General features: G+C 36.6%; 2 protein-coding genes across 14 annotated transcripts in view; both read left to right on the top strand.

Moving 5' to 3' along the window:
- The window catches only part of cspp1b (centrosome and spindle pole associated protein 1b), a 29,397-nt gene extending 21,894 nt beyond the window's left edge, over window positions 1-7,503 (top strand). For 9 of the 10 annotated variants that reach the window (XR_012393606.1, XM_068214441.2, XM_073928917.1 and 6 more), the window contains exons 23-28: window positions 1,563-1,681; window positions 1,775-1,809; window positions 1,944-2,004; window positions 2,946-3,040; window positions 6,554-6,665; window positions 6,738-7,503. Coding sequence is in view for 8 of the 10 variants with exons in the window: in XM_068214441.2 (XP_068070542.2) it covers window positions 1,563-1,681; window positions 1,775-1,809; window positions 1,944-2,004; window positions 2,946-3,040; window positions 6,554-6,665; window positions 6,738-6,907 (592 nt within the window). In the remaining 2 variants the exon portion in view is untranslated. The remainder of the gene's footprint in view (window positions 1-1,562; window positions 1,682-1,774; window positions 1,810-1,943; window positions 2,005-2,945; window positions 3,041-6,553; window positions 6,666-6,737) is intronic. The other variant, XR_012393604.1, reaches the window with a different exon arrangement.
- Window positions 7,504-11,237: 3,734 nt separating this feature from the next.
- Window positions 11,238-24,443, top strand: gbp1 (guanylate binding protein 1). 4 transcript variants are annotated; one of them, XM_073915611.1, is made up of 11 exons: window positions 11,238-11,420; window positions 14,227-14,458; window positions 15,707-15,834; window positions 15,915-16,024; window positions 16,485-16,687; window positions 16,786-17,028; window positions 18,325-18,473; window positions 18,978-19,109; window positions 20,703-20,915; window positions 23,523-23,625; window positions 23,748-24,443. In XM_073915611.1, the coding sequence occupies exons 2-11, from the start codon at window positions 14,269-14,271 to the stop codon at window positions 24,143-24,145; spliced, it is 1,869 nt and encodes a 622-aa protein (XP_073771712.1). In that variant the 5' UTR covers window positions 11,238-11,420; window positions 14,227-14,268; the 3' UTR covers window positions 24,146-24,443.
- The last annotated feature ends 632 nt before the right edge of the window (window positions 24,444-25,075 follow it).

Raw genomic sequence — 25,075 nt, 5'->3', positions numbered from 1 at the left:
ACTTATTAATATCATGGTGGTATAAGTGAAACAAGAGTGCTGAAGCAATTGCTGATGAGAGACGAGTGTGACATGCTCAAATTTTTGTCTTGTCTTTCAAACTAATTGTCTGTCTGGAATATTGCTGCACCATATTGGGAAAAACTGACATTGCCATGTTTAGTTTTTCTGTGATATATATTGGCATATGAATATAATTTCACAGGCCTTTTACCAGACAGGTCGTTTACCAGAGGCTCTTGTCCAAAGTGACTTATAATTCAGGAGGCATTCAGAGATTCAACAGGAAGAGGCAATACACACAAGTGCTAATTATACCAAAGAACCGTTTGTGCTCAGAGAATTAAGAGCTAGAGTTAGAAGGAGGAGTGTTTCTACATGTGGTTTGTCAAGCCCACTCACCTGTGTGCAGCTCACTTCATAAATGCAGTTGTTTTTTGTTTATGTTTTTTGAGATGTTGAGTGATCGTAAGAAAGTGTCTGGTGCAAATGTGCAAAACTGGTGGAAATATCATTAAAAAAGACAGGGAGATGAAAGAGTGTGTTTTCTACAGGTGGTTTTTCAAGTCCACTCACCTGTGTGAGGCACACTCAGAATTGCATGTTTTGAGGTTGACGTGTGGTGCTATGCGGGGAAGAGAAGAGGAGATTCTGGTTTTGTCCTCAAGGGTTCAGGTGATTGCGGAAGAGATATTGGTGAGGTTTCTGTTGAACACAAATAAAGACATTTTGAAAAATAAACTTTTGCCGGATCTCATAGTATTTTATCCTACTATTTGATATGAATGGCTACCGCCATTCTCTAAAATATCTTCTTTGGTGTTCAATAGGAAAAGCCACTCAGAAGTTTATGGGGTTGATGAGGGAGAGTGAGTGATGTGTAAATACTTATTTTCAGATGAACTACCTTACCTTAAATCTTTACACTTCAATCTAAAAAATTTCTTTCCACCATAGTTCTGGTCCTGGATGCTGATTATTATTATAGCTGCAGGAGTACAGTTTGTCCAAGGTGTATAATAATCCAGCAAAACTAATTTGTCAATGTGCAACAATCATTAATAACATACTTTATGTCCTCTAAAAAGTTCCAAATGCACTTTCAGTCATTTATTGTCCTTCGGCTTACTTCCTTAATTATCAGGGGTCACCACAGCAAAATAAACCGCCAACTATTCCAGCATATGTTTCCAGTGGATGCCCTTCCAGCCGCAACCCAGTATGGGGAAACACCCATACACACTTATTCACAAACATACCCCAGGGCCAATTTAGTTTATTCAATCACCTATACCGCATGTCTTTGGACTTGTGGGGGAAACCGGAGCACCCGGAGGAAACCCTCACGAACACGAGGAGAACATGCAAACTCCACACAGAAATGCCAACTACCCCAGCCGGGAATCGAACTGTGAGGCAACAGTGCTAACCACTGAGCCACTGTGTGGCCACTTTTTTTTATTTTATACAAGCAATAATGTAGAAAAGTGTGACTGTTTACACAATATAGCATTGTGTTTGTGTGTGTGTGTGTGTGTGTGTGTGTGTGTGTGTGTTTTTAGGCACAGGGCATCACAGGATGTGTTTGATATGGCTCGTTTGCGGATGCCTGTACGAGGCCCCTCCTCCCGTGGCATTGAGCCAATCAGCTCGAAGGAAACTGATGACATCATGTACAGAGGTAAGAACTGAAATTTATGATTTTTGAAAAATACAAGCAAATTGTTGACGAGAGTTTGTGTGTGACAGTACTTTTTTTCCTTTTATTTCTCAGACTCCTTTAATCCTCTTTCAAGAACTCAGCAGTCTGTAAGTCTTTCTCCCCCACTGTCAATTTAAAAGTGTGTTTGGTATTTCCAGTTTATTCCTGTCATTGTGTCCTCCAGTTCTGTGAATTCCTGAGCCAAGTCTGAATGAGGTTTTTGTTTTTTTCTAACACACAGAGGAACAGAGATGTGGAAGGAGGACGAGGATCTGTGCTTCTGTCAGAGAGTGAATTCATTGGTAGGATCACACACACACAGTTTCCGAGTTTAAATAACAATTATACAGTGTGGTCCCAAGAATTTAGCTATATTTCCAGATGTATAAGAGTCAAAGTGTAAAATAGGTTTTCAATTATTAAAAAAAATAAGTTGAATATGAAGTTTTATTATTTTCGTACATTAGAGCAGTGTTTCCCAACCCTGTTCCTGGAGGCACGCCAACAGTACATATTTTGGATGTCTCTCTTATCTGACACATTCATTTCAGGTTTTCAAGTCTCTTCTAATGTTCTGATGATTTGTTTCAGTGATGTTTGAACTGGAAGATGTTAAAAATGTGTACTATTAGTGCGCCTTTAGGAACAGGGTTTGGAAACACTGCAGTAGCGTCCTGTTTTTTTACCATTATTAAAAAGATGAAGACCCCTAAAATGTCATTTACCGTAACAACATTTACCGAAAAGATATTGTCAGGCATGTAAAAAAAAAAGTAATTTAATGTTATAATAAAAGACTTTATTTGTGGGTCACCATATAGCCATCAAGTCATCTTAAATCTTTTTACTTTACTGATTACTTCAAATTTCTAGCTTTCTTAGCAGGATCTTTGAAAATAAATTGAATAAAAAAATATTTAAAGTGAGTTTGATTACTTATTCTATATATGTTAGTCAGTATAGATGACAGAATTATTATTTTTTAAACAAAAATGTGGTTTTAACTCTTATTTTAACATTTTTTCTCACAAAAGTTATTTATTTTAAATAAGAATAAAGTAAACATTGTGCTGCATTTAATATTCTTTAGAGAATTAAATAACAAAATATCAAATCAAGTTAAAATATTAGATATTTTTTCCAATGCATTTTACAGACGATTAAGTTAAACTTTTTCTCATGCATATGCTCTTTGTATAAATGCACACGGCTGATTGCTTTCCGTCTCTTTATTCATCATTAGATCACAATGGAGTTGCCTTCCCTGTTCCTCCAGATTTAGAGAGAAAGTCAGCAAAGCTGTCTGCACGCGAGAGACGCAGAATAGCACAACTACAGGTGATTCATAACACAAAATATCTTTATGATTTCTTTTCCACTTCATCAGTCGAGAAGTTGAGTGGGAAATTATGACAGGTTATCAGTTCATTTAATAATAATCCATTATCCACAAGTGCAGTTAATTCAGCGTAATGAAACCGCTCCTTCATTGACATTAATTGACAAAATACCCTTTGGTCTTCTTCCCTGCTTACTATGATGTTAAGCTTTCTTTTGCTAATCTCAGAGACTAGCATTAAAATTGCTTTGGCATGAACCATGATATGAAAATGGTAAACATTCTTGCACATTGCAACAGTTACTTTTTTACGCCATTAAGGCTCGTGTACAATGGGGTGTATTTCGCTTGCATTTATAGTCAGTATTTTTAAGATGTTTTTGGCGCTCATACCAAAGAGAGATTTTCACTGATATTGAGTTGAGTGAACGTATAAAATCACTTCCTGAAGTTTGATGGCATTAATGGAAAAGCAGAAATACACACACAAGGTGGTGCTGCACAACTTTACACTTCTGACACTTTGCTTGCTGCAGGGAAGAAAAAAAGTCATCCTCAAGCTATGTCTTAGTCATCCTCAAGCTATGTGTTTGTGTATTTATAGTGTACACTTTACCATTTCTGTTTAAGCTCCTCTACTACAGAAAACAAACACCTGCTCAAATATTTTCAGGAAATTGTTAGAAGCTATAAAAGAAAATTTAGTGAAGTGAAACTCGCCATTAATTCCTGTTTAATCTTTTATTCTAGTGTACTCGGCGAGAGCATTTTGAGCTTGACTGCCACCAAGTTGTGTTTACTGTAAATTTAGCAGCTCAATGCATGTGTCAATGCACCGGTATCATTGATAAGCCAGCGGTGCGTCAAACAAAGATTTAAAAAGAAACCTTGTGTCCTGTTGGGGATGTTTTCATTTACTCTGGGGTGATTTTGAGTTTACATTTGGTCACAACTTTCTCTGTATTTCAGCAAATGGAATAAGTTTTGGTGACAATCCTTATTTTAACACATATTTTAGGAAAATGCTTTGAAAATGTTGAATCTGGGCAAATTTACTACACTTTTGTTTTGTTAGTGGCTGTTTTTGCCCCATTGACTTACATTATAATGACTTTTAAAATGGAACCGCAAAGCCATAACAGCATATAATTATGCTTTCATGGTTGTTAGTGGTTTTCCATGTTGGTAAGAGTCATTTTTACTGTTGGTCATCAGTTGCAGTGCAAAAAAAGTTTAGTTTCTGGCTTTTATATGGAGTTATAAAGAATATAGTGAGAGTGTGAGGGAGACCTTTGCACACTTACACTGAGATGTGTGAGAAAACCAGCTCAGCTCTCAAAACATAGTAAACATGCTAAGTTTCTTTATGCACACACAATATAATTTGCGGTAGCACTTTATTTTGATGGTCCGTTTAAATATTAGTAAACTTTCTGTTTAATATCTGTTGATACTGCTCTTCAACAGACATTTAACTGACTATAAGAAACTTTGCAAGTACATGTCAACTTACACTAACCCAAACCCCAACTCTAACCCCAACCTAACAATGTACTTATAATCTAATGAGAGTTAGTTGACATGTAGATGCAATATAAATTAAATTCAACAAATGGACCATCAAAATAAAGTGTGACCTAATTCGCTGTTATACTCCATATAAAAGTCTTATTTGCACAGGCCTAACTAAAGGGTTAATAGTGCCAGCTCATGATCAATCATCATTTTACCTCTCCCAAACAGGGAAAACCACCAAAAATCAAGAATGCATGATTATATGCTGTCATGACTTTGCAGTCAAAAAATGTCATTATAAATGGAAGTCAGTGGGGCAAAAACAGCAACAAACATAACAAAAGGATGCAAACACAATGAAAAATGCTTTTAACCCTGGCGGTTTGCTTATTGGTGTGCATGCTCACATTGTTGTCCTTTGTTTAGTCACAAGGCATTAAGAGTCAGTGATAAGCATGACGAAGATCATTCCATTGTGCACAGGCCGGTAGGTTACACACAACAACAATGTACTGAAAAGTATGTTCTTCAAAACAATGACATCAAACAATACAGATATCGTGGTTGTGGAAAAATGAAAAAAATTTAATAGATACAGTGCTAGTAGTTGGGTATGCCATCTTGTGATGCACCCCAACTCGCCTGCACACATATGAATCTATAATTTTAGTAGTATAGAAACTGTGAGTCCAAAAAAAAGAAATTCCCGAATAACTTCCACCACATTAACAATCAAAACCTTTCCTGGTGGAAAAAAAAATAGGTCTGATGTTCTGAACATAATTTTAACAAACTATAGAAAAAATCGTGGTGTTTAGCATTTTGTGGCTAGCATTTAATATGCCTCAAATTATTAAATATAAAGAATAAATAATTAAAGTAATACAAGTGTAAAAGCAGTTTTGATAGACAATTGATGAAAAGTAGCCAACAAGTGGTCAGCTCATGAGTTTGTTACAGTTTAGTACTGATAAAATCCCAGGATGCACCTCATGAAGACCTACTGTATATGAGACCATCCCTAAGATATGGAAACCTGTTCCTGCCACTGAATAATAAAAATAAATAAATAAATAAATTTATTTTAAAAAATTCTAAATTCAGAATTCCGAGTTATGAAGTCAGAATTATGAGATATAAAGTTAGAATTCCGAGTTATAAAGTCAGAGTTCCGTGTTATGAATTATGAATATGAAGTTATGAATATATATATATATATATATATATATATATATATATATATATATATATATATATATATATATATATATATATATATATATATATATATATTGCATATGATTTATGTCTCACACTAGAGTTTGAGTATGTGAAATTGTTTTGGATTGTGCTGTAAAAAAGGGAGGGGATTAAACAAGATGATTAGACATTTTAAAAAGTGAGGTCATGTTTTGATCTACGATTTCGCAGGTCAGAGTTCACCAAGCTTGAACTTTGCAACACAGCAAACTGTGAAACTTGTCGCTCAAGCTTGCGTTTCTGGTCTGATGCATTCGTGTGCGTATGAATGGAAGTCTATAGGGCCGTGGCCATGGCATGAGGATATTAAAGGGTTAGTTTACCCAAAAATTTAATTTCTATTACATCTATTTCATTCTCTATATACAGCAACAGCGCTGAAGCCTGTAAGAAATGCACACCATGATCTAACAAAAGAATTTGCAAACAATGTCATTCTTATAAATATGTTTGGTGCAAAAAGTGTTCTTTGCGCATTGTATGATCACAGTTGAACTACTGAGGTCAAAATTGAATATTTTATAATGTTTTGGTTCAGATCATATTATGACCTTTGCTGTATTTGGAGGGTCAGAGAGCTCTCGGATTTCATCTACAAATATCTTCAATTTTGTTCTGAAGATGGACTGGAACAACATGAGATAGACTTGTCATTTTAGGGTGAACCGTTTACCTCTAAAATGTGGAGAATAGTCAAGAAGCATGATATGTTTAATAATAAATGTGTCTGTAATTAGGCTGCAGAAAGGCAGTCGGTGGAGAAACATCAGCCTATGAACAAACTCAGAGACTCAAACGTTCTCAGGATGAAGAGACTTCAGGACTTCAGCCGTCACAACACTGCAGCAGGTGTGTGTTTGTCTGCTTTTGTGTATTTAGTGATTGTGGTGATGCAGAACTTATTCGTGTGTTTGTGTTCAGGAGGCTGCTCTGATGAAGACGACGAGGCTGAAGTTGTTGGTCGCGGTGGGCGTTTTATTCTGCCCTCTCCTGGCAGGCCCAGCTCCATCGACACAGCCACTACAGAGCGCTGGGTTCGAGCAGAGTCATCAGACACACTCAGGAGGCTGATGTCTGGATCTGAACTCTGAGGTGGATGATGGACAGGCCATAACCAACACAACCCCTCAAACATGCTTAGAGTGTGTGCTCACGTTTGTACATCCTCTTCATATTTCTTGAACAAATAAAAGACTGATCGGCGGAATCTCTGTGAGATCAACTGCATGATTACATTACTAAATTCATTCATTTTCTTTTCGGCTTAGTCTCTTTATTAATTCGGGGTCGCCACAGCGGAATGAACCACCAACTTATCCAGCACATTTTTTTATGCTGCGGATGCCCTTCCAGCTGCAAACCATGTTTGGGAAACATCCACACACACTCATACACTACGGACAATTTAGCCTACCCAATTCACCTGTACTGCATGTCTTTGGACTGTGAGGGAAACCGGAGCACCCGGAGGAAACCCACGCGAACGCAGGGAGAACATGCAAACTCCACACAGAAAAGCCAACTGACCCAGTCGAGGTTTGAATCAGCGACCTTCTTGCTGTGAGGCGACAGCACTACCTACTGCGCCACTGTGTTGCCCCTACATCTCTAAATCTTTCCTGAAAAGGTGCATTACAGGATCTGGTGTTTACTAGGCCTGGTGTCAATAAAAGCTGATATTTTAGTAGCAAGGATGTTTTCGGCTCTGAAACTAACAGGATGTTTTTTTAAGTACGATGATGAATTGTATATCAAAAGCTCAAGTTAAGGTTGGGATCTCAGTTTATGACCCCTTTAACATAGTCTTGTTTGAAAATAAACCCAATTACTCATGCAACACGCAATCTAAAACTTCATACATCTATAAATGACACACATTCACAGCTCTTATTTAAAATATTCTGAAACTACAGACAGATCATTGTTCCTATTGCTTTCTCTCTATCTGCTGAATAATCTGATTCACATGTGTTTGCTGCATGTTTTTAAATGACTGCTTCTCTAACAGGTTCTGCTTCTCCAGCCCTTTTAGCCATTTCTCTGCCAGTGTGTGGATGCTAAACAGCTCTTCTGGGTCATGGTGATGTAAAGCTGCACGAACATTCTGGATCTTAGCCAGAGATACGACCGCACTTTGCAGACAAGGAACTTATCCACTGTGCAAAAGTAAACCTCAGCAAGATTCTCCAGAGCTATAAGTAAACACAACTCCACAACTTTCGCCCCTTTATCTATTGATCATTAGTTTTCTTAAAATATCCACAACTTTCATTAATTTGTTCTCTACAAAGCTTTATGTAATGCACACACCTGTTCCAGTTTTTAGCTATGCATTGTGGTAAATTTTATTAGAGATCGTCAAATTACAGATGGCATCTCTAAAGGAACTCTGAATCCAGCTCTTCCTCAATCAATTCCTCCATTCGCCATGTGTTTTGTGTACTAGCAAGACAAGGAAACACAAAGCACTTTGTCGGTGCGAAAACAAACAAACAAAATCAGTGTTAGGGCAGTTTATACTGCACAACTTGAGGTGAGTTGCCTAAAGTTTTTTTTTTATTGTATATAAAGGTCACTTATGTTATACATTGAGTAAACTGAAATTGCCAGTATAGGCCTATATTTCTTTTTATGCCTTATAAGTGCATAAAAAGGGCACTGGAATGATACTTTATTGCTTTTTAAATGTGCAGTAGGTAATCTTCCTAATGCTAACCGGTTAGCATAATATCTTTCATATACAATCCCTCCTGCTGTTCGAAGCCACACCACCTGAAATCGCAAATGTGCACATTAAAGATGACAGAGACCCACAAGAGCAAGATCATGTCATTTGCCAGTTAGAAAACTTTGTAGTACTTTATAATACTACACTTGTGAACAAAATACGGTTATATCTAGCAGCAAGTTAGCAAGCAAAACCTGTCATAATGTGCAATATTTCATGCATGCAAGGATTGCTGGTCTCTCTCTTACATGCTTTGTCCTGAGTGCTTGACAGCGGGTGCAGGAATTACACTTATTACTAAGCCATACTTACAAGCTATTTCAGACCCAATATTCAGAGTAGGATGGTAAACGATATCGGGAGCGCGTCACAGGTTGTCATTGTTCAGAAATGAACCGTTGTGAATGTAAAACCAACTTCTGCTCAGTAAAGCTAGGCAGAATAACGCTGCGTTTGCTGATGTTTTGTTGTTAAACTAGATAAAAAATCTTCATTACCAATGCTGTGAAAGGTCCCTTATTATGAAACTGAAAATAGTCATATCAATCTATCGCCGGAGGATTTCTGTGGCTGAACAACACTACTGTGCATAGAACCCATTTTTAAATAACAATCAACATAAAATTTGCGTGACTGAAATACTTTTATAACATGACATTACCTGTCTGAAAGAAACACTTTAGCCATGGTGTCATCCTTCCTCCGGCGTGCAAAAGTAACTCCAATACTGATTCAGGATTTTAAAAAGTTTTAATTCAGCATCTGTTTTTACCGCTGTCCACATGACCCCGGCCTGTGTGAACGTGCATCAGTGGATTTGCGTGAGCAGGTGCGCAGTTGTACAAATCTACATATACTGAGAGACAGTTTGGACTACTTATCAGAATTATGGGAGTTGTCGGCTGACAATATTTAATTGGATCAACATTTTTAGTGTTATGCCTCACCCAGAATATAAAAATACATATAAATACTGTACATTTAAATCATTTACTTTAATCAGTACTATTGGAATGTGAAAAAACTTTTAACCAGCACAACAAAAAATGTTTCTGAATCTGAAGACATCTACTGCACCTTTAAGATATACAAATATAAAACTACAATTTTTGGGGGGGCTTGTACAAGATCAATCATTCACCCGTTTATGATATTGTTCTAATTACTTTATTGTTATATTGCTTTACTACATGATTTTATTTTTCCATTACATGTTCTCATTTTTGTGATTTAAGATATCATAATGAGGACTGAGTTTATTTATACCAGTTTGTACATCACTAAGTGACTTGTTGTCCTGCCAGGCTTAAGGAATGAATATACCCATACAATAGAGATACCACCACCTGCTTAAATCACATACAGAATAAAACCGGCTCGTCCAGAATTTCTGTGGCCTCTTTTCTCCCACACACAGCTTCTCATTTTCGGCATTTTCAGTGAGACACACCTGAGCAGACATTTGCCCAGACGCTGTTATTGTCTTATGACATAAGCACAACATTGTGACATATTTATTGCGAAAGTTTGAAGCTAAAACTCTGTGTCAAGTGTAAAAAAAAGTCCATTCTTGATCTTACAGCTAATATATAACATCAGACTCATAAAGTTTCCTCTTTAGGAAACACTTAGTTTCCTCATAAATGTCAAACGTCACATTTAGTCATTAAACAAATTGATAAAGACGTGAGTAGTAGGCCGCAAGATTCAAACTCGGTTTCTGCAGGGCAGCTCTGCATAGTTTAGAACCAACCCTAATTAAACTCACCTGATTAAACTAACTGAGTGCTTTAGGCTTGTTTACCTACATGTTGAAGCAGGGCTGAAACTAAACTCTGCAGAGCTGTGGCCATCAAGGAACAGGGTATATACACAGCTAGTGTTTTTTTTAGCCAGTGATAAACTTCCTGTGAAACTGTAATATGGCTATTTTCGATTTCATAAGTTTTCTTATAGAGCTTCGATTTTGTTATGTCATTAAAATGCATTTAGTTAAATAGACTTAAATATTAATTTAGTTGTTCAAGCATAAAACGAGATGAAAGACTAAGCGCTAGTGCCGTCAGTACCAGCAGGCTAGCGCAGATACTACATTGAAAATACTGGAATACTAATGGAATGCCTATAGAATTTAATGCAGTGCTTTGTGTATCTATCAGGCAGTGAGGATAATTGAATTTTGACGATTTTTTAAATAGAAAGAAAGTCACCGAAAGCCCAGGTGCCGGCTGGCTGAAAATTAAAGGTCCGTGTGCATTTTTTCGCACCCCTAATTTAGACAGCAGCCTTCAGGTTAAAAACTGGTTTAAAAGCATGATAAGTATATTTAACGTTTTATGTTGGGATCATTAAAATACTTTTTTTGTAATGAATCGACCCGTATAAGAAATAGCATTTACTGAATTGGCAACTTCCAAACTTCATTCTGTGAATCACCGTGCTTAAAATGATCCTAAACAAAATGAATATGCAATAAAACTCAGAAGCGTTCACGTATAAATAATAATGCCAAATCAAACAATGTATTATCTTAATAGTATAGTGAGCCATGGCTGCTGAGAGGTTATGAACTTTCAAAACAACAGGAGCGAAAGGCTTGGAAACTCCTGTCAAATGTTCTTCCAGCATAAATGTTGGAGGCACATAGGCTACAGGGCGTGTTCTTTATTGGCGAATGATGCTGACCGGAAAGTGAAAGCAAAAGTGAATCGCCGGTGTTACACCCCGGCTCTGTTCCTCACTGAGAAGAGGTTTCTCAAAAATCGACTGTTTAAAGTAAGCTAAAGCTATTAGGGCAGATATTGGCAACAATCGACCTCCATAAATAGGACCCGCATTTCCATTCATCCCGCAGTGAGAAAGAAGGACCGTGGAGGGTAAGAGAGCTTCGGTAATCCCTTTTATTGTAGATTTAGACACATTTTAAACATAGCTTGATGTAGCTTTGTTTAAAGCTCGATTTATTTTTGTCGTTTGTTTGACCTAAACGTCAGTTACATTCGAGGCAATCGTTCAAATGCAGTGAGCATGCTAATAATGACATTAACTGCTGGCTAACTTGATGTAATTTATGTAGACAACAAAAAAAATGTAAAACTGAATAACATTTCATACGAGACAGTTATTTTTCACCGCCTAGGGGGCGCATAAGGGCTCAGGAAGTTCACTATAGTTTTGCTGCAGGTTTGAACTAATGCTTTTGTTAATTTATAAGTATTTATTTGTGCATATTTTTGTGTGCTGCTATTTGAACCTATTAAGATAGTAATACAGGTCTACTTAATCGTTAACAAAATTGTTTGATTGTTTAATACATTATTGCTGCTTTATTTATTTATTTATCCATCTATTATTTATTAATTACTTATTTATGCTTTAAATTGATCTGGCTGGCTCTGGTTCTGTTATTCTTCTTTTTTAATCTAGCTGCTGTTAAAAATCAGAAATAAGATAAAAGTTAATAAGTTACACTAAGTCTATAACCTTTGTCTTTCTAATCAAATTTATCTAAGAATAAGCAAGATGAAGAACAAAGTCTACAAAGGACTAAATCACACTATTATATATAGATTTAAAAAATAGCTTTAATGGCCTACAAGATATAAACCATATTAAACCCCTTAACTATCACCATTCCACCACTAGGACACTTAAGTTTACATCAAAATTTTGCAATCAAATCATAATGTAATCAAGACAAACTATATACCAGTGGAAAGATTACATGTTTTACGAGACACTGCTCGCTGCAAAGCCAGCTCCAGTGAGAGGGAGCTTGAGCTTGAACTCCTCGTCCTATAAGCTGTTTTGATGCCTACACCCACCCCATCCCTAACCCCCAGTGACATCACTCGTAGAAGAAGTGCAAGGAAGGAGGGGCTAGAGCTCAAGCTCCCCCTTGCTGGAACTCAGCTCTGCCCAAGTGGCTCTGCAGTGAGCACTACTTGTGTTTTGCCAGTTTTTTATTTTATATATATATATATATATATATATATATATATATATATATATATATATATATATATATATATATATATATATAGAAATACAGAGTAAAAGATATAAACACCATTACAGTAACCTTACAACCTCTGGAAGCATTTATTTTCATTTTGTAAACCATATTGTAGTCCAATCATGACTAATGTATCATTTGAAAGCTTAAAATGTCTTGTTTTTATCTGGTAATTTAATAGATATTACTGAGCAAAAGTTATTTATTAGCCTGTGCATAACAAGGCTACTCGTCAGAGTCGTAAAGTATTACATTGCTACAGCAATTGACGGGTAAAATACTTTAGATGTTTTTAAAGGCTACGTTCAAATCAAATACCACCAAACTTGACATACTACTTTGGAATTGTATGTCTACTTAACGAATACTGTAAAAAGCATTAAAAAAATAAGGTTCATATTCTTCAAACATGGGGTCAACAGTGCTTTTGTAGGGTCACAAGTGGAAACCTTTATATCATGGTGCTCATGGATCTATCATACACCCATGCAGCTAAAAAGACGTTTGGTGCGATTTGTTGCCGTTTTCCAACCCTAATTTTCACGTTTTGCACCACATTGTTTAAATAGCAAATCCATAATAGGATCCAAAAATTGCAAAAGTGATTCGGACACGACCTTAATGCTTTTGCGCTATGTGCTTTATACTTTATGCCTAGATTGTTAAAATAGAGCCCTATGTCTGGTAACCAAACATAATTTTACTGAAAGTTCATTTTTTGAGATATCCACATCAAATTTGGAATGTAATTTGTTCAGATATTTAGCTCTGATTTTGTCAAATTTAGGATAAAACATGTTTTGTAAAATATGTAATATATTAAAGTATTAATTTATTGATTTATTATTTTCATAAACATAAAGGCACATAACTTTAGTTTTTATTCATTTATATATTTTAATGTGTGCACCAAAGTGTTTAAGATTGGTAATCATTTGAGTTAAATACGTCATTTTCATGTCTGTTCGAAAAATGGGGGCAACAGTTAAGGGGTTAAGAATCTGGGATGTGTTGCTATTTGTATTTTCGTAATGTAATTAGCAAATTAGACTGCTTCAGATTTCTTTTATTTTGTAATAGTTTGAATGGTCAGTAAGAATACCTTGCTCTCTGTTATTTCTATAGTGCTTTATAAAATGTAGATTAGGTCAAAGCCACTTTACAAGGATGAAAAGGAAATAATAAATATTTCAGAATTTCATTATTGTGGAACATATTTAATAAATCAGACAGGCTTTAGAATTGCAGATTTCTTTCTCAATTTTTTGTATTTTTATTGCATTCATTTTTAACTTTTTCATAGATATGTTTCACTGAGCTTTTTACATTTAATAAACAAAACAATTGAATATAAATATCCAGAAAGAGTGGAAAAAATAATATTAATTAAATAAATTAGAATAAAATAAATAAGTAAAATTAAAAACAATGTGAATAAATAAACCACCATAATCATACAGTAGCATTTGTGTATAATCAAAGTAAAATATGATAATACTAATTTGTTGCTTTTTTAATTGTTAATCCTGTTGTGTGTTAATTTTTTAGCCCATACTGTAGTACCTAATCTATGTTTGTACATTTTTCAGACAATAAATTACAAGGAACATTAATTGTGGGAATGTTTGGATTTTTTTTCACAATAAACGAACTTTTTTGACAGGAAGGAAGAGCTAGAAAACAGACAGGAAGTGCTAGAAAGAACCAACATGTCTAAACCCACAATGATGCCTTCGCCCATTTGTTTGGTGGAGAATGTGAACGGATCACTCAGCATCTGTAAAGATGCCATAGATTTTCTCAGTAATATTAATGAGCCGGTGGTGGTGGTGTCTGTGGTGGGACTCTACCGTACGGGGAAGTCTTACCTCATGAACCGACTAGCCGGACAACAGACAGGTAAGGGAACCATCAAAGCATAAAGCATTAGTTTACCCAAAAATGTAAAATATATGATTAATTACTCACTTTGCGACAACCTTGCCAAAGCTAACTGTGAGATATGTAAACGGGATTGCAAGAGGTGGAAATAAAAAGGCTACATTTAACTCAACAAACAGTTGTTGAATGTGAAATAAATAGAAAATAAGGAACGTCCTGGATCTGTTTCTTCACTCTTCTTTATTCTTTTTTATGTATGAAATATTGGATCGTGTTTCGGTATCGGTAGATACTCAAAATCAAATGACTCAGACTTGAAGGCAAAAAAAAAAAAATTGATCAGGCCATCCCTAATTTTAGGTGAAAGCTCTCTCATCCTCCCTAGTCAGCAATTGTCCCAACTCGTTTAAATTCCAGAAAGGTACCAAAAATATCTTTAAAACAGACCATACATTAACATGTGTTTCAAACAGAGGTATTTATGTGCGGACATTTAACAGGATAAACATCACTGCACAATGCTTGTGAATGTGCTCAATATACTGACACAGAGAAGAGGAAACTGTTGAACAAAGTCATTCTTTTTGTTTTATGTGCGCACAAATGTATTCTCGTAGCTTAATAATGTTCAGATTAGACCACTGACGGCATATAGTCTGTTTTGAGGATGGTATTTCTCTTGACTTTGAATGACTCAGGAACCCTGCTGTCTATGGAGGATGAGGGAGCTCTCAGATTTCATCCAAAATATTGTCATTTGTATTCCGAAGATGATCTCAGGGTTTTGGGGTTTTGGAACAACATAATGATGAGAAATTAATAACATCATTAGAATTTTCTGGGTGAACTAACACTTAGCTCACTTAACTCCCAGTTTAGTTCCAACCCTAATTACACACACCTGATCAAACTAATTGAGTACTTTAGGCTTGTTTGATTCCTACAGGTAGATGTGTTGAAGCAGGGCTGAAACTAAACTCTGGAGAGCTGTGGCCCTCCCGGAATTGAGTTTGACACACTGCTTTAGCTACATCAGGGGTGTCCAAACTAGGTCCTCGAGTGCCGGTGTCCTGCAAATTTCATCTCCAACCTTAATCAAACACACCTGAACCAGCTAATCAAGCTCTTACTAGATATACTAGAAACATCCTGGCAGGTGTGTTGAAGCAAGTTGGAGCTAAACTCAGCAGGACACCGGCTTTCCAGGGCTGAGTTTGGACACCCCTGAGGTACATCATGCTAATTACAGAAATGTAATTGTCTCAGGCTTTGCTCTCGGCAACACTATTGAGTCAAAGACCAAAGGTATCTGGATGTGGTGTGTCCCTCACCCGAAAAAACAAGGACACACTTTGGTTCTGCTGGACACAGAGGGACTGGGTGATGTTGACAAGGTGAGGACAAGGCCAGATTTGATAGTTTTTTGTGAGCCGAAGTTGAAGCTGATCTCTCTGTGTGTGTGTGTGTGTTTCAGGGAGACTCTAAGAACGACGGCTGGATCTTCTGTTTGGCTGTTCTTCTCAGCAGTACTCTGGTGTACAACAGCCGTGGCACCATCGACAACAGCGCACTGGAGAAACTGCAGTATCCTTTAGCCTGCCAATTTCTCCTCCACATACTCCAAACTCAGTCCCGGAGGTCTGGTGTCCTGATGAGTTTATTTCAAACTGCCTTCAACACACCTGCCCGGAAGTCTCTAGTACAGGCATGTGCAAACTCGGTCCTGGAGGGCCAGTGTCCTGCAAAGTTTAGTTCCAACCCCAATCAGACACACCTGGGCTAGCTAATCAAGCTCTGACTAGGCTTTCTAGAAACATCCTTGCAGGTGTGTTGAAGCAAGTTGGAGCTAAAATCTGCAGGACACCAGCCCTCCAGAACCGAGTTTGAACACCCCTGCTCTAGTATATCTAGTAAGAGCTTGATTAGCTGGTTCAGGTGTTTTTGATTAGGGTTGGAGCTAAACTCTCCAGGACCGAGTTTGAACACCCCTGACATACACCATTATACACTTTATACGCAGTTGTTATTTCTTAATGTGCTGCAGCTACATCACTGAGCTCACAGAGCAGATCAAGATCAGAACAGCAGAAGCAGCAGACGAGGAGGAGGATGAAGAGGACTCAAAGTTTGTGCTTTTCTTCCCATCATTCACCTGGGTCGTGAGAGATTTTACTTTGGATTTGGTGATTGATGGAAAGAATGTTAATGAAGACCAGTACCTAGATTTTGCCCTGCAGCTGAGGAAAGGTATTTAAGATAGATATTGATCGTAAATGGTGAAAGTTGATGATCTTCTGATGGTAGTGTTTTTTTCTCTCCCCTCCCAAAAAACCCATGTAATTTAGGTAATAATAAGAAGGCATTGGAATACAATCTGCCCCGTCAGTGCATTCGAAACTACTTCCCATCCCGGAAGTGTTTTGTGTTCCCATCTCCAGCCTCACCTGAGAAGATGAAGCAATTAGAAAGTCTGCAAGAAAAAGACCTTGTACCAGATTTTCTGGAGGTCACAGGTCGTTTCTGTGAGCACATCTTTCGCAACAGTGTTGTGAAAACACTGAAAGGGGGGCATAAAGTCACTGGTAAATGTAAGTATTTTATCAATTTTAGTCGCTTAGGAATTTTATTCAGGGTTCACACGGGTCATGCAATGTCATGTAATTTAGGTCTAACATTGAAAGTCAGGAAATTTTAACATATTTATTTTGAGTTGGGGATATCAGGGACTTTTTATTTTAATTTCTATTTATCAAAAAAAAAATTTCTGCTCCATGTTTTTTCTTTATCATGCTATTTCAAAAGTGTTGCCCATTGTTATTTTATTTGTTGGCTCTTTTCACTGCCATTTTTTTTCTATGGGCAATCAAATACTGTCACCAGGCTGTATCTGGTAAAATATTTACTATTTATCTGCTCAATGCTCAACCAGTCCCTCCAGGAATTTTAAAATGACTGATTTTGCAGTGCTTTTTCTCAAAATGTGCAGCAATATTTGTGACATTTAGTTGTTAAGTTGTTTTGCTTTGGCTAAATTGCAGTTAAATCACATGATAAAGAGGGTCACGTACCTAAGCAGAAGTGCCGTGTCATGTCTATGACAACTCAAGGTTTCAGAACACCAGATAAGCACTTTCTGTTTACAAATATAGTGTTACTTAATTTTAAAAAAGAGAACTGAGTACTGGATGGCTAAAATCTGTAGCAAATACAAAAACTGCAAGCTCTTCTTAATTAGTTTGGTTTTACTTTATATTTACCCATACAGTATATACACACAGACTTCACATTTTCAGTCTCCCAGCCCAAATGCCAAGACAAAATCACAACTTTTAAAATCTGATTTCTTTAAAAATCAGTGAGCTTCACTGCCTGATTTATATATGATATAAAGTTGGTCTCAGACTGGACAAGAAGCACTGCAGTAACCCATGTTTTTGGAAATTTGTTTTACCCCAATATTTTTAATGGAGTTTCTGCGCTAGCCTGCTGATCCTTACGGCGCTTGCCTTTACACAGCTTTTCATTTAGTTTTACGTTTGAACTACTAAACGAATGCTTAAGTCTATTTAACTGATTGTATTTTAATTACATTGTAGCATCAATGCTGTAAAAGGAACCCCTATGTAATTGAAAATAGTCATATAAACATTTCACCTGGAGCTCATTGTTGGCTGAAAACGCTGGCTGTGCATATACCCAATTGCAAAATTTTAGAGGGACTGATCAACTCTTTTCTCTTCATTATACAGCTTTACCTCATGGAATTTGACATTTGGTTCAGAGTGTGAACCCTGTTCATTGATCAGACCCATATCAGATCAGCCTTTGTAATCAAACAGCTCAAAATATGGAGTTGGTAAATAAAAGTGTTTGTGTATTTCCAGTGCTTGGACATCTGGCTAAGATTTACGTGGACACGATCAGCAGTGGTAAAGTGCCCTGTCTGGATAACGCCGTGGTTGCTCTGGCAAATCTAGAGAACAAGTGTGCTGTTGAAGAAGCTTTCAAAGTGTATGAGAGAGGGATGGAAGAGGTGAGACATCACAAATCCCACTCATAGTAATGTACCGACGGGATTTTATATGCCTTTAGTGTTGCAAAAGTAACAATAACAATGAGGATTATCTGTCATTATCATATCTATTTCGGATGAAACAAATCGGTCAATATTTAAGCTCTAAATCCGAAAGTTTTGCGGGGACAGTTACCCAAAAATGTACCCAAAAATGACGATTTACTCACCCTCAAGTAGTTACAAAAATTAATGAGTTTTTTATTCTGTTGAACAAAAAGAAGATATTGTGAGAAATGTTGCAAACCTGTAGTCATTTACTTCTATTTTACGAAAAACAAATACTTTGGAATTTGTTTACATGTTTCCTTTTTTTATCTTTTGTGCAACAGAAAAAAACTCATTAAAGTTTGTGACAAGTAAAATATGAGAAAATGATGACAGAATTGTCAGTTTTGGGTGAACTGTCTTTTTAAGTGTCCGAGTGGTCAAAGGTATTGAGACAAAGCATGCTTTTGTTTGCAGGTGAAGAAGACATTTCCAGTAAATGTGGATGAAATCTCCTCTGAACACCAGAGGTTTAGCAGTCTGGCCAACGCTGAGTTCATGAAACGCTCCTTTAAAGACGAAAAACAAGAATACATTAATCAACTGAAAGTGAGTTTTAGATACCTACAATTCTGTGCACAATCATAAACACGACAGAGGATTTGAAAGAAAACCTCACAGTTAGCTTTTTATTCCTGCTGTTGAACTTTTCACTTTAGCACAGTTTCAGTTCAGTCTTTCTCCAGTTTGACATTAATGATCACAGTTTTTCACATCTGACCCAAAAAAGATTTTTTTTTCTTAATTCCTTTTTATTATATTTTAACATGTACATACACATTTCAATGTGTCAGATCCAACACAAACCAACAAACAAACAAATGAACAAACAAAACAAAACAAAAGGCCTATCACTAACCTTCTAATAAAACATTTCCAAATCCACCACCTTTTAAAAACAACACAAAATGTTCCCAAACTCTATCAAAAATGATGCATCTATTTTTTTAATCATACAAGTTATTTTTTTCCATTGTCATGTTTGTTACCATCTCTTTCAGCCAACATCCTATTGTTGGTGCACATATACTTTTCCAGATTAAAGAAACAAGCCATTTCGCTTGTAGAATACATATATTCATAAATATATGCTCCGTCTTTTTAAACTTGATCTTCTTGGGATATAAATGAAATAAAAATAATTAAAGGAGACATTGGTGTATTAACATCAAGAATATTTTCTATAATTTCTTTCACACATAAGAATTTTTCTTTTATCACTAAAGTAAACTTTGTAACAATTTATTCAACATAAGCTCCTCAGCAAAGTTTATTTAGTTTATCTAGTATTTTCAGATTTGACTGCAGAGTCGAGACACTCTTTACCCTGTTCATGGTGAGCCACTCCAACTGCAGTATTGAACTTATTGGCCATAGACCTTCTCAGTATTATCTAATGCTATTGTGTATTTGTATTTTATCCAGATTTTTATGGGGGGTTTTAATGATGGATTATTTTAGAAATCTGAGATTCGGAATTGCTAATTTCTCTTTGTATGGCTGAAAAGATAATCACTTTGATATTTATCTAGACAACCTGCTATTGAATGTTTCGTGTGGCTCATCAAAGGGTCATCAAAATATTCTAAAGGCTGCCAGTTAAACTTGCATTGCTAGAAAATTACAAAAAAAAAAAAAACAATCACCGTACCAGATTTACACCCATGACAGGGAGAATCTGTACAGGTCCTTATAAGTGTTATTTTTCAAAAATGTAAACAAAGAAGCTTATATAACATTTTATTTAACTCATGAAATACGATAATACAAAAATTATTTTCTACTGCTATTTGGATTAGTCTAAAATGAGACTTTAAAATTTAGCAAATGTTCACTGTAATGTAGGTTTATTAATTAATTTTTTATATCATGTGTTACAGTATTGCAGTATGTCAAAAATTCATATTTAGTTGAAGTGTTTAATATTCATTCATTCATTTTCTTGTCGGCTTAGTCCCTTATTAACCCGGGGTCGCCACATCAGAATGAACCGCCAACTTATCCAGCACATTTTTACGGGTTTTTACTTCCAGCGGCAACGTGTTATAATATTCCAATGTAAAAAAAAAAAGTAATTATATATCTTAATACACACACACATGTATATGCGATTTATGCATATGTGTATGCATGTATTTCTAGGAAAAAATCGATGTGTACTATGGATGCCTGCTTGAAGACAATGGCTTGGCATCAAAGAAAAAGTGTGAAGATCTGCTGAAGGATTTGTTCTCTGAAATGAATAAAAAGTTGCAGGATGGAGTGTACAGTCAGCCTGGTGGATATGAACTCTACTGCAAAGACAGAGACGTCATCGTTGAAAAGTACCGCAGAGAACCCAACAAAGGTGTACTGGTGAGGACACTTTCTCCATGTATTTTTATAAAATTGTTAAAGGAGACCTATCACTAGAGTGTGTATGTGAAGTTTCAGCTCAAAATATCACACTGAAAATGTTTCATAAACTACCCCTTTTAGCCTTTGATCCAAATTGTGCTGTTATGGTGTCTGTCGCTTTAGATTCACATGAGATTGTCCTCTTCTCAAAATGGAGTGGAGCTATAAATGGAAACGTGTCAGCATAGTGGCAGCTTCAAAAACAAAACTACTGTCCTATGCTAATGATAGAGAGATCGTCATTAATGAGCGGGATTTTCCCTTCTGATGACATGTACAATCAGTATTTCTGCAGACTGTTTTCAGAAATTTTTACCATTAGAAGCTGGTTATATTGACAGACTGTTGCCTTACAACTGTGTTTAAACCGATAATAAAAGTGATTTTTGCATAATAGCTCTGCTTTAAAGGAGTAGTTCACTTTCAGAAGAAAAGTAAACACAGTTATCACTCACTCAGCCTCCACTAGTTCTAAAACTTATTAGATCTCATCTTCTGTTTCTACACAAAAGAAGATATTTTGAAAGATGATGAAAAATTAAGTTACCATTGACTTCCATTGTATGAAAAAAATACACTTCGTAAGTGAACAATTATTTGAAGGCACGATAATAAAATAAACAGCAAAACAAATTAGAACAGCGTTATATATTTTGCTGACTTAAGTACTTTATCCCAAATGTTTTGAAGAATGTTAAAATCTAGAGAAATAAGCACTTTGAACATTCATTCATTCATTTTCAACTGATTTTTGCTGGGGCCGGGTCACGGGGCAGCAGTCTCACGAGAGAACCCCAGAACTCCCCTCTCCAGACACTTCCACCAGCTCCTCCGGGGGGATCCCGAGGCGTTCCCAGGCGAGCCATGAGACATAGTCCCTCCAGCGTGTCCTGGGTCATCCCCGAGGCCTTCTCTCGGTGGGACATGCCTGAAACCACTCCTTAGGTAGCAGTTCAGGAGGCATCTGAAACAGATGCCAGAGGCACCTCAGCTGACTTCTCTCGATGTGGAGGAGCAGCGGCTCTACTCGAGTTCCTCCCAGGTGACAGAGCTCCTCACCCTATCTATAAGGGTGCACTCTGCCACCCTGCAAAGGAAACTTATTTTGGCGGCTTGTATCCAAGATCTTCTTCTTTAGGTCATGACCCAAGGCTCATGACCATAGGTGAGAGTAGGAGCATAGATTGACCGATAAATCGAGAGCTTTGCCTTTTGGCTCAGCTCTTTCTTTACCTCAACGGACTGGTACAACGACCACATTACTGCTTGCGCTGCACCGATCCGCCTGTCAATCTCACGATCCATACTTCCCTCACTCGTGAACAAAACCCCAAGATACTTTAACTCCTCCAATTAAGGTAAGGACTTTCCTCCACCTTTTTTCTGTGGAGCATCATGACCTCGGACTTGGAGGTGCTGATTCTCATCCCAGTCAGGTTACACTTGGCATCAAACCACCCCAGTGCATGCTGTAGGTCCATGTTCGATAAAGCCAACAGGACGACATCGTAAATTGATTGAAATTACACTTTAAGCTTCAAAAGCTCTCAGCCTTAAAGCCAGGACACACTGAGCCAACAGCTTTGACAGTGCGGCTAGATGGTTTGTTGTGTTCCACACATTGCCTCTTGTCAGATTAACATCAGAGCTTGTTGCCTTGATTCAGGATGTTGAATCGGCGTCAGCCATTGGCTGAAGAGAGCGCTCTGACAAGTTACTCAGTAACAATTCAGAGCATGAATGTGACGTAGTGAAGTGACCTATCAAGTAAACATGATTTCTGCATGAATCCTGTGGAATGTAGTAAAAAAAAACAACATCCCATGATTTAAATTAATAATCAAATTTATTTTCTTTCATCAGGACATCAGAAATGACTTAATGTACACTGCAAATTCATAAAATTGATTTGTAAGTCAAACCAGAAAGTCTGTTTTTCATGTGTTAAAAAACTTCCTATATTCAGTAGTTCAGGGAATACCAGAGGTCAAGGAATTTCTGGAATGTACTACATTTTTAAAAGGCCTATTCCAGTTATTTAAAGTCAGGAAATTTTATATATTTCAATGTTCAGTAAAGCTCCTTTTTCATGTATGTTCTTCATTCCATTTAATTAAAGTCGAATAAAATTAAATATATTTGTTTATTTTCCATTTCTTTTCCATTTAAATTCAAAAGAGAAGCAAAAAGTGAAAGAAATAGCAGAGTAGCGGGAGAACAAGCAGTGAAAATAAAACTACTTTATATGTTTACCTGTGGGTTTTTGCGGGCTGAAGTGGGACAAAACTTCAGCATGTTGAATCGGCGATGGCCATTGGCTGAAGAGAGCACTCTGACAAGTCATTCAGCTACGAATCAGATCGCGAGTGTGACGTAGTGAAGTGACCTATTAAGTAAACATGATTTCAGCAGGAATCCTGTAGGATGTAAAAAAAACAAGAACTCCCATGATTCCACATCACCATCATCAAAATATGCATTTGGTTGTAGTGAATATGCACCCTCTAGTGGCGAAAATTACATGCTGTGCCTTTAAGGTGTGTCTGTGTGTGTGTTTATGTGCAGGCCGAGGCCGTGCTGCATGAGTTTCTGAACGAACGAGGAGCTGAAGCAAACAGCATCCTCTACACAGATACAAAACTCACTGAAAACGATAAAAAGATTCAAGGTAAATCTTTGCAATGAAACGTTTGGCCCTGGAGCACTTGTAATTAAAAAAACACACACAACATTTTAACCACATTTAAATCTTGATGTTTTTTTCTTCCTCAATCTTGATTGAACTTGCAGAGGAGAAGGAGAGGAATGCTTTGATGCAACAGAAGTGTGAGGAGGAACAGGAGAAACGAATAGAGAGCGAACGAATGATGGCGGCAGAAAAAGTGCGGCAGGATGACCAAATCAAGCAGATGCAGGAGAAGTTTGAGAAGGAGCGAGAGCAAATGCAGCAGGAGACGGAGAAAGCCATCGACAGCAAACTAAAGGAGCAGGAGGAGATGCTGAATAAAGGCTTTAAGGAGAGGGCTGATCTCCTGTCTGAGGAGATCAATGATCTGAAAAAAGAGAAGAAAGGATTTATGGAAGAATACATCATGCCTATTGTTGGAGCTGCGGCACAAATCCTTCCTACAATTCTTGATTACAGAGTGATGATGAAAGGAATGAAATATGGAAAGGTAAAAATATAATTAATGTTTACATTTAAATCCCTGTTGTGACCAATTGATTGGCTGTTGACTGTTTATACAGCTTACCAGATGTAATCATGTTTATTTAGGAGCATAGTATTTAGTTTGATAAAAAGTGGTGTCCTAGATCACATAGGTGTGTACTGAAAGTATCTGCTTTGTTTCTGATGATGGAAAAATCAATGATATTAAGATTATTTCATAGCCCTTAATTGCACCTTGATTGCACATTCTGCCATATTATATGTATGGATTCAAGCATTATGTTCATTTTAATAAATTCATTAATAAAAAAAAATTCTGTTGTCACAAGTTTATTTTCTTTGATCAAGACAAAAGAATTGATGTAATGTACACTGTGTAGGGTCCAGCCAGTTGGTCCAATGATGGTTTCCACTGGTGGATGAAGGTTCACTGCATGTTCGGTCTTTCCAGTGCACAATGTTGATTTATATTAAACTTAACTCATATCTGACTCCAATTTTAGTATGAGGTGGTTTAGAATATTAATATATTTATCCTGGTTTTATCTGACTCCAATTATAAAACATTGATAAAGTTATTTTGTTTCCTTTCACATTATTTTGGATTATGATTGAATATTCTTTCGATTTGTTATTATACCTTATTCTCATTTATTCAGATTCCGATAGCATCTCGAGTCTTGAACCGGCCTGGTATACAATCTCTTAATACAAGCTTGTCAGTCTTTGTCATTAAACAGAGGCGATTAACCACTCTCCTAAAAAGGCAGAACCCGACTTAGTTTAGGAGATTTTTTATGTGGTCCCCATAGATCTGCTATCTACTAAATCAAGACAAAGTATTTTAACAATAATCGCACAGGATTATAAGTTTGTAGATGAAGGCCTAAATACCCACATTTAAATTAGTTTTAACAATATTTTGTTGTTCTAAATAGAAAACCCA

The sequence above is a fragment of the Danio rerio genome, chromosome 2 (genome assembly GCF_049306965.1).
Source record: "Danio rerio strain Tuebingen ecotype United States chromosome 2, GRCz12tu, whole genome shotgun sequence".
Lineage (NCBI taxonomy): Eukaryota > Metazoa > Chordata > Actinopteri > Cypriniformes > Danionidae > Danio > Danio rerio.
Note: the sequence above shows the minus strand (reverse complement) of the source record. Positions and strands in the feature narration are given on the sequence as shown.

Excerpts from the sequence above, each read along its gene's own strand:
- gbp1 (XM_073915611.1), top strand. The coding sequence starts at position 14,269 with ATGTCTAAACCCACAATGATGCCTTCGCCCATTTGTTTGGTGGAGAAT. Across the intron at positions 16,025-16,484 it reads AGCGCACTGGAGAAACTGCA|CTACATCACTGAGCTCACAG; the intron begins GTATCCTTTAGC and ends AATGTGCTGCAG. Across the intron at positions 20,916-23,522 it reads AACCCAACAAAGGTGTACTG|GCCGAGGCCGTGCTGCATGA; the intron begins GTGAGGACACTT and ends GTTTATGTGCAG.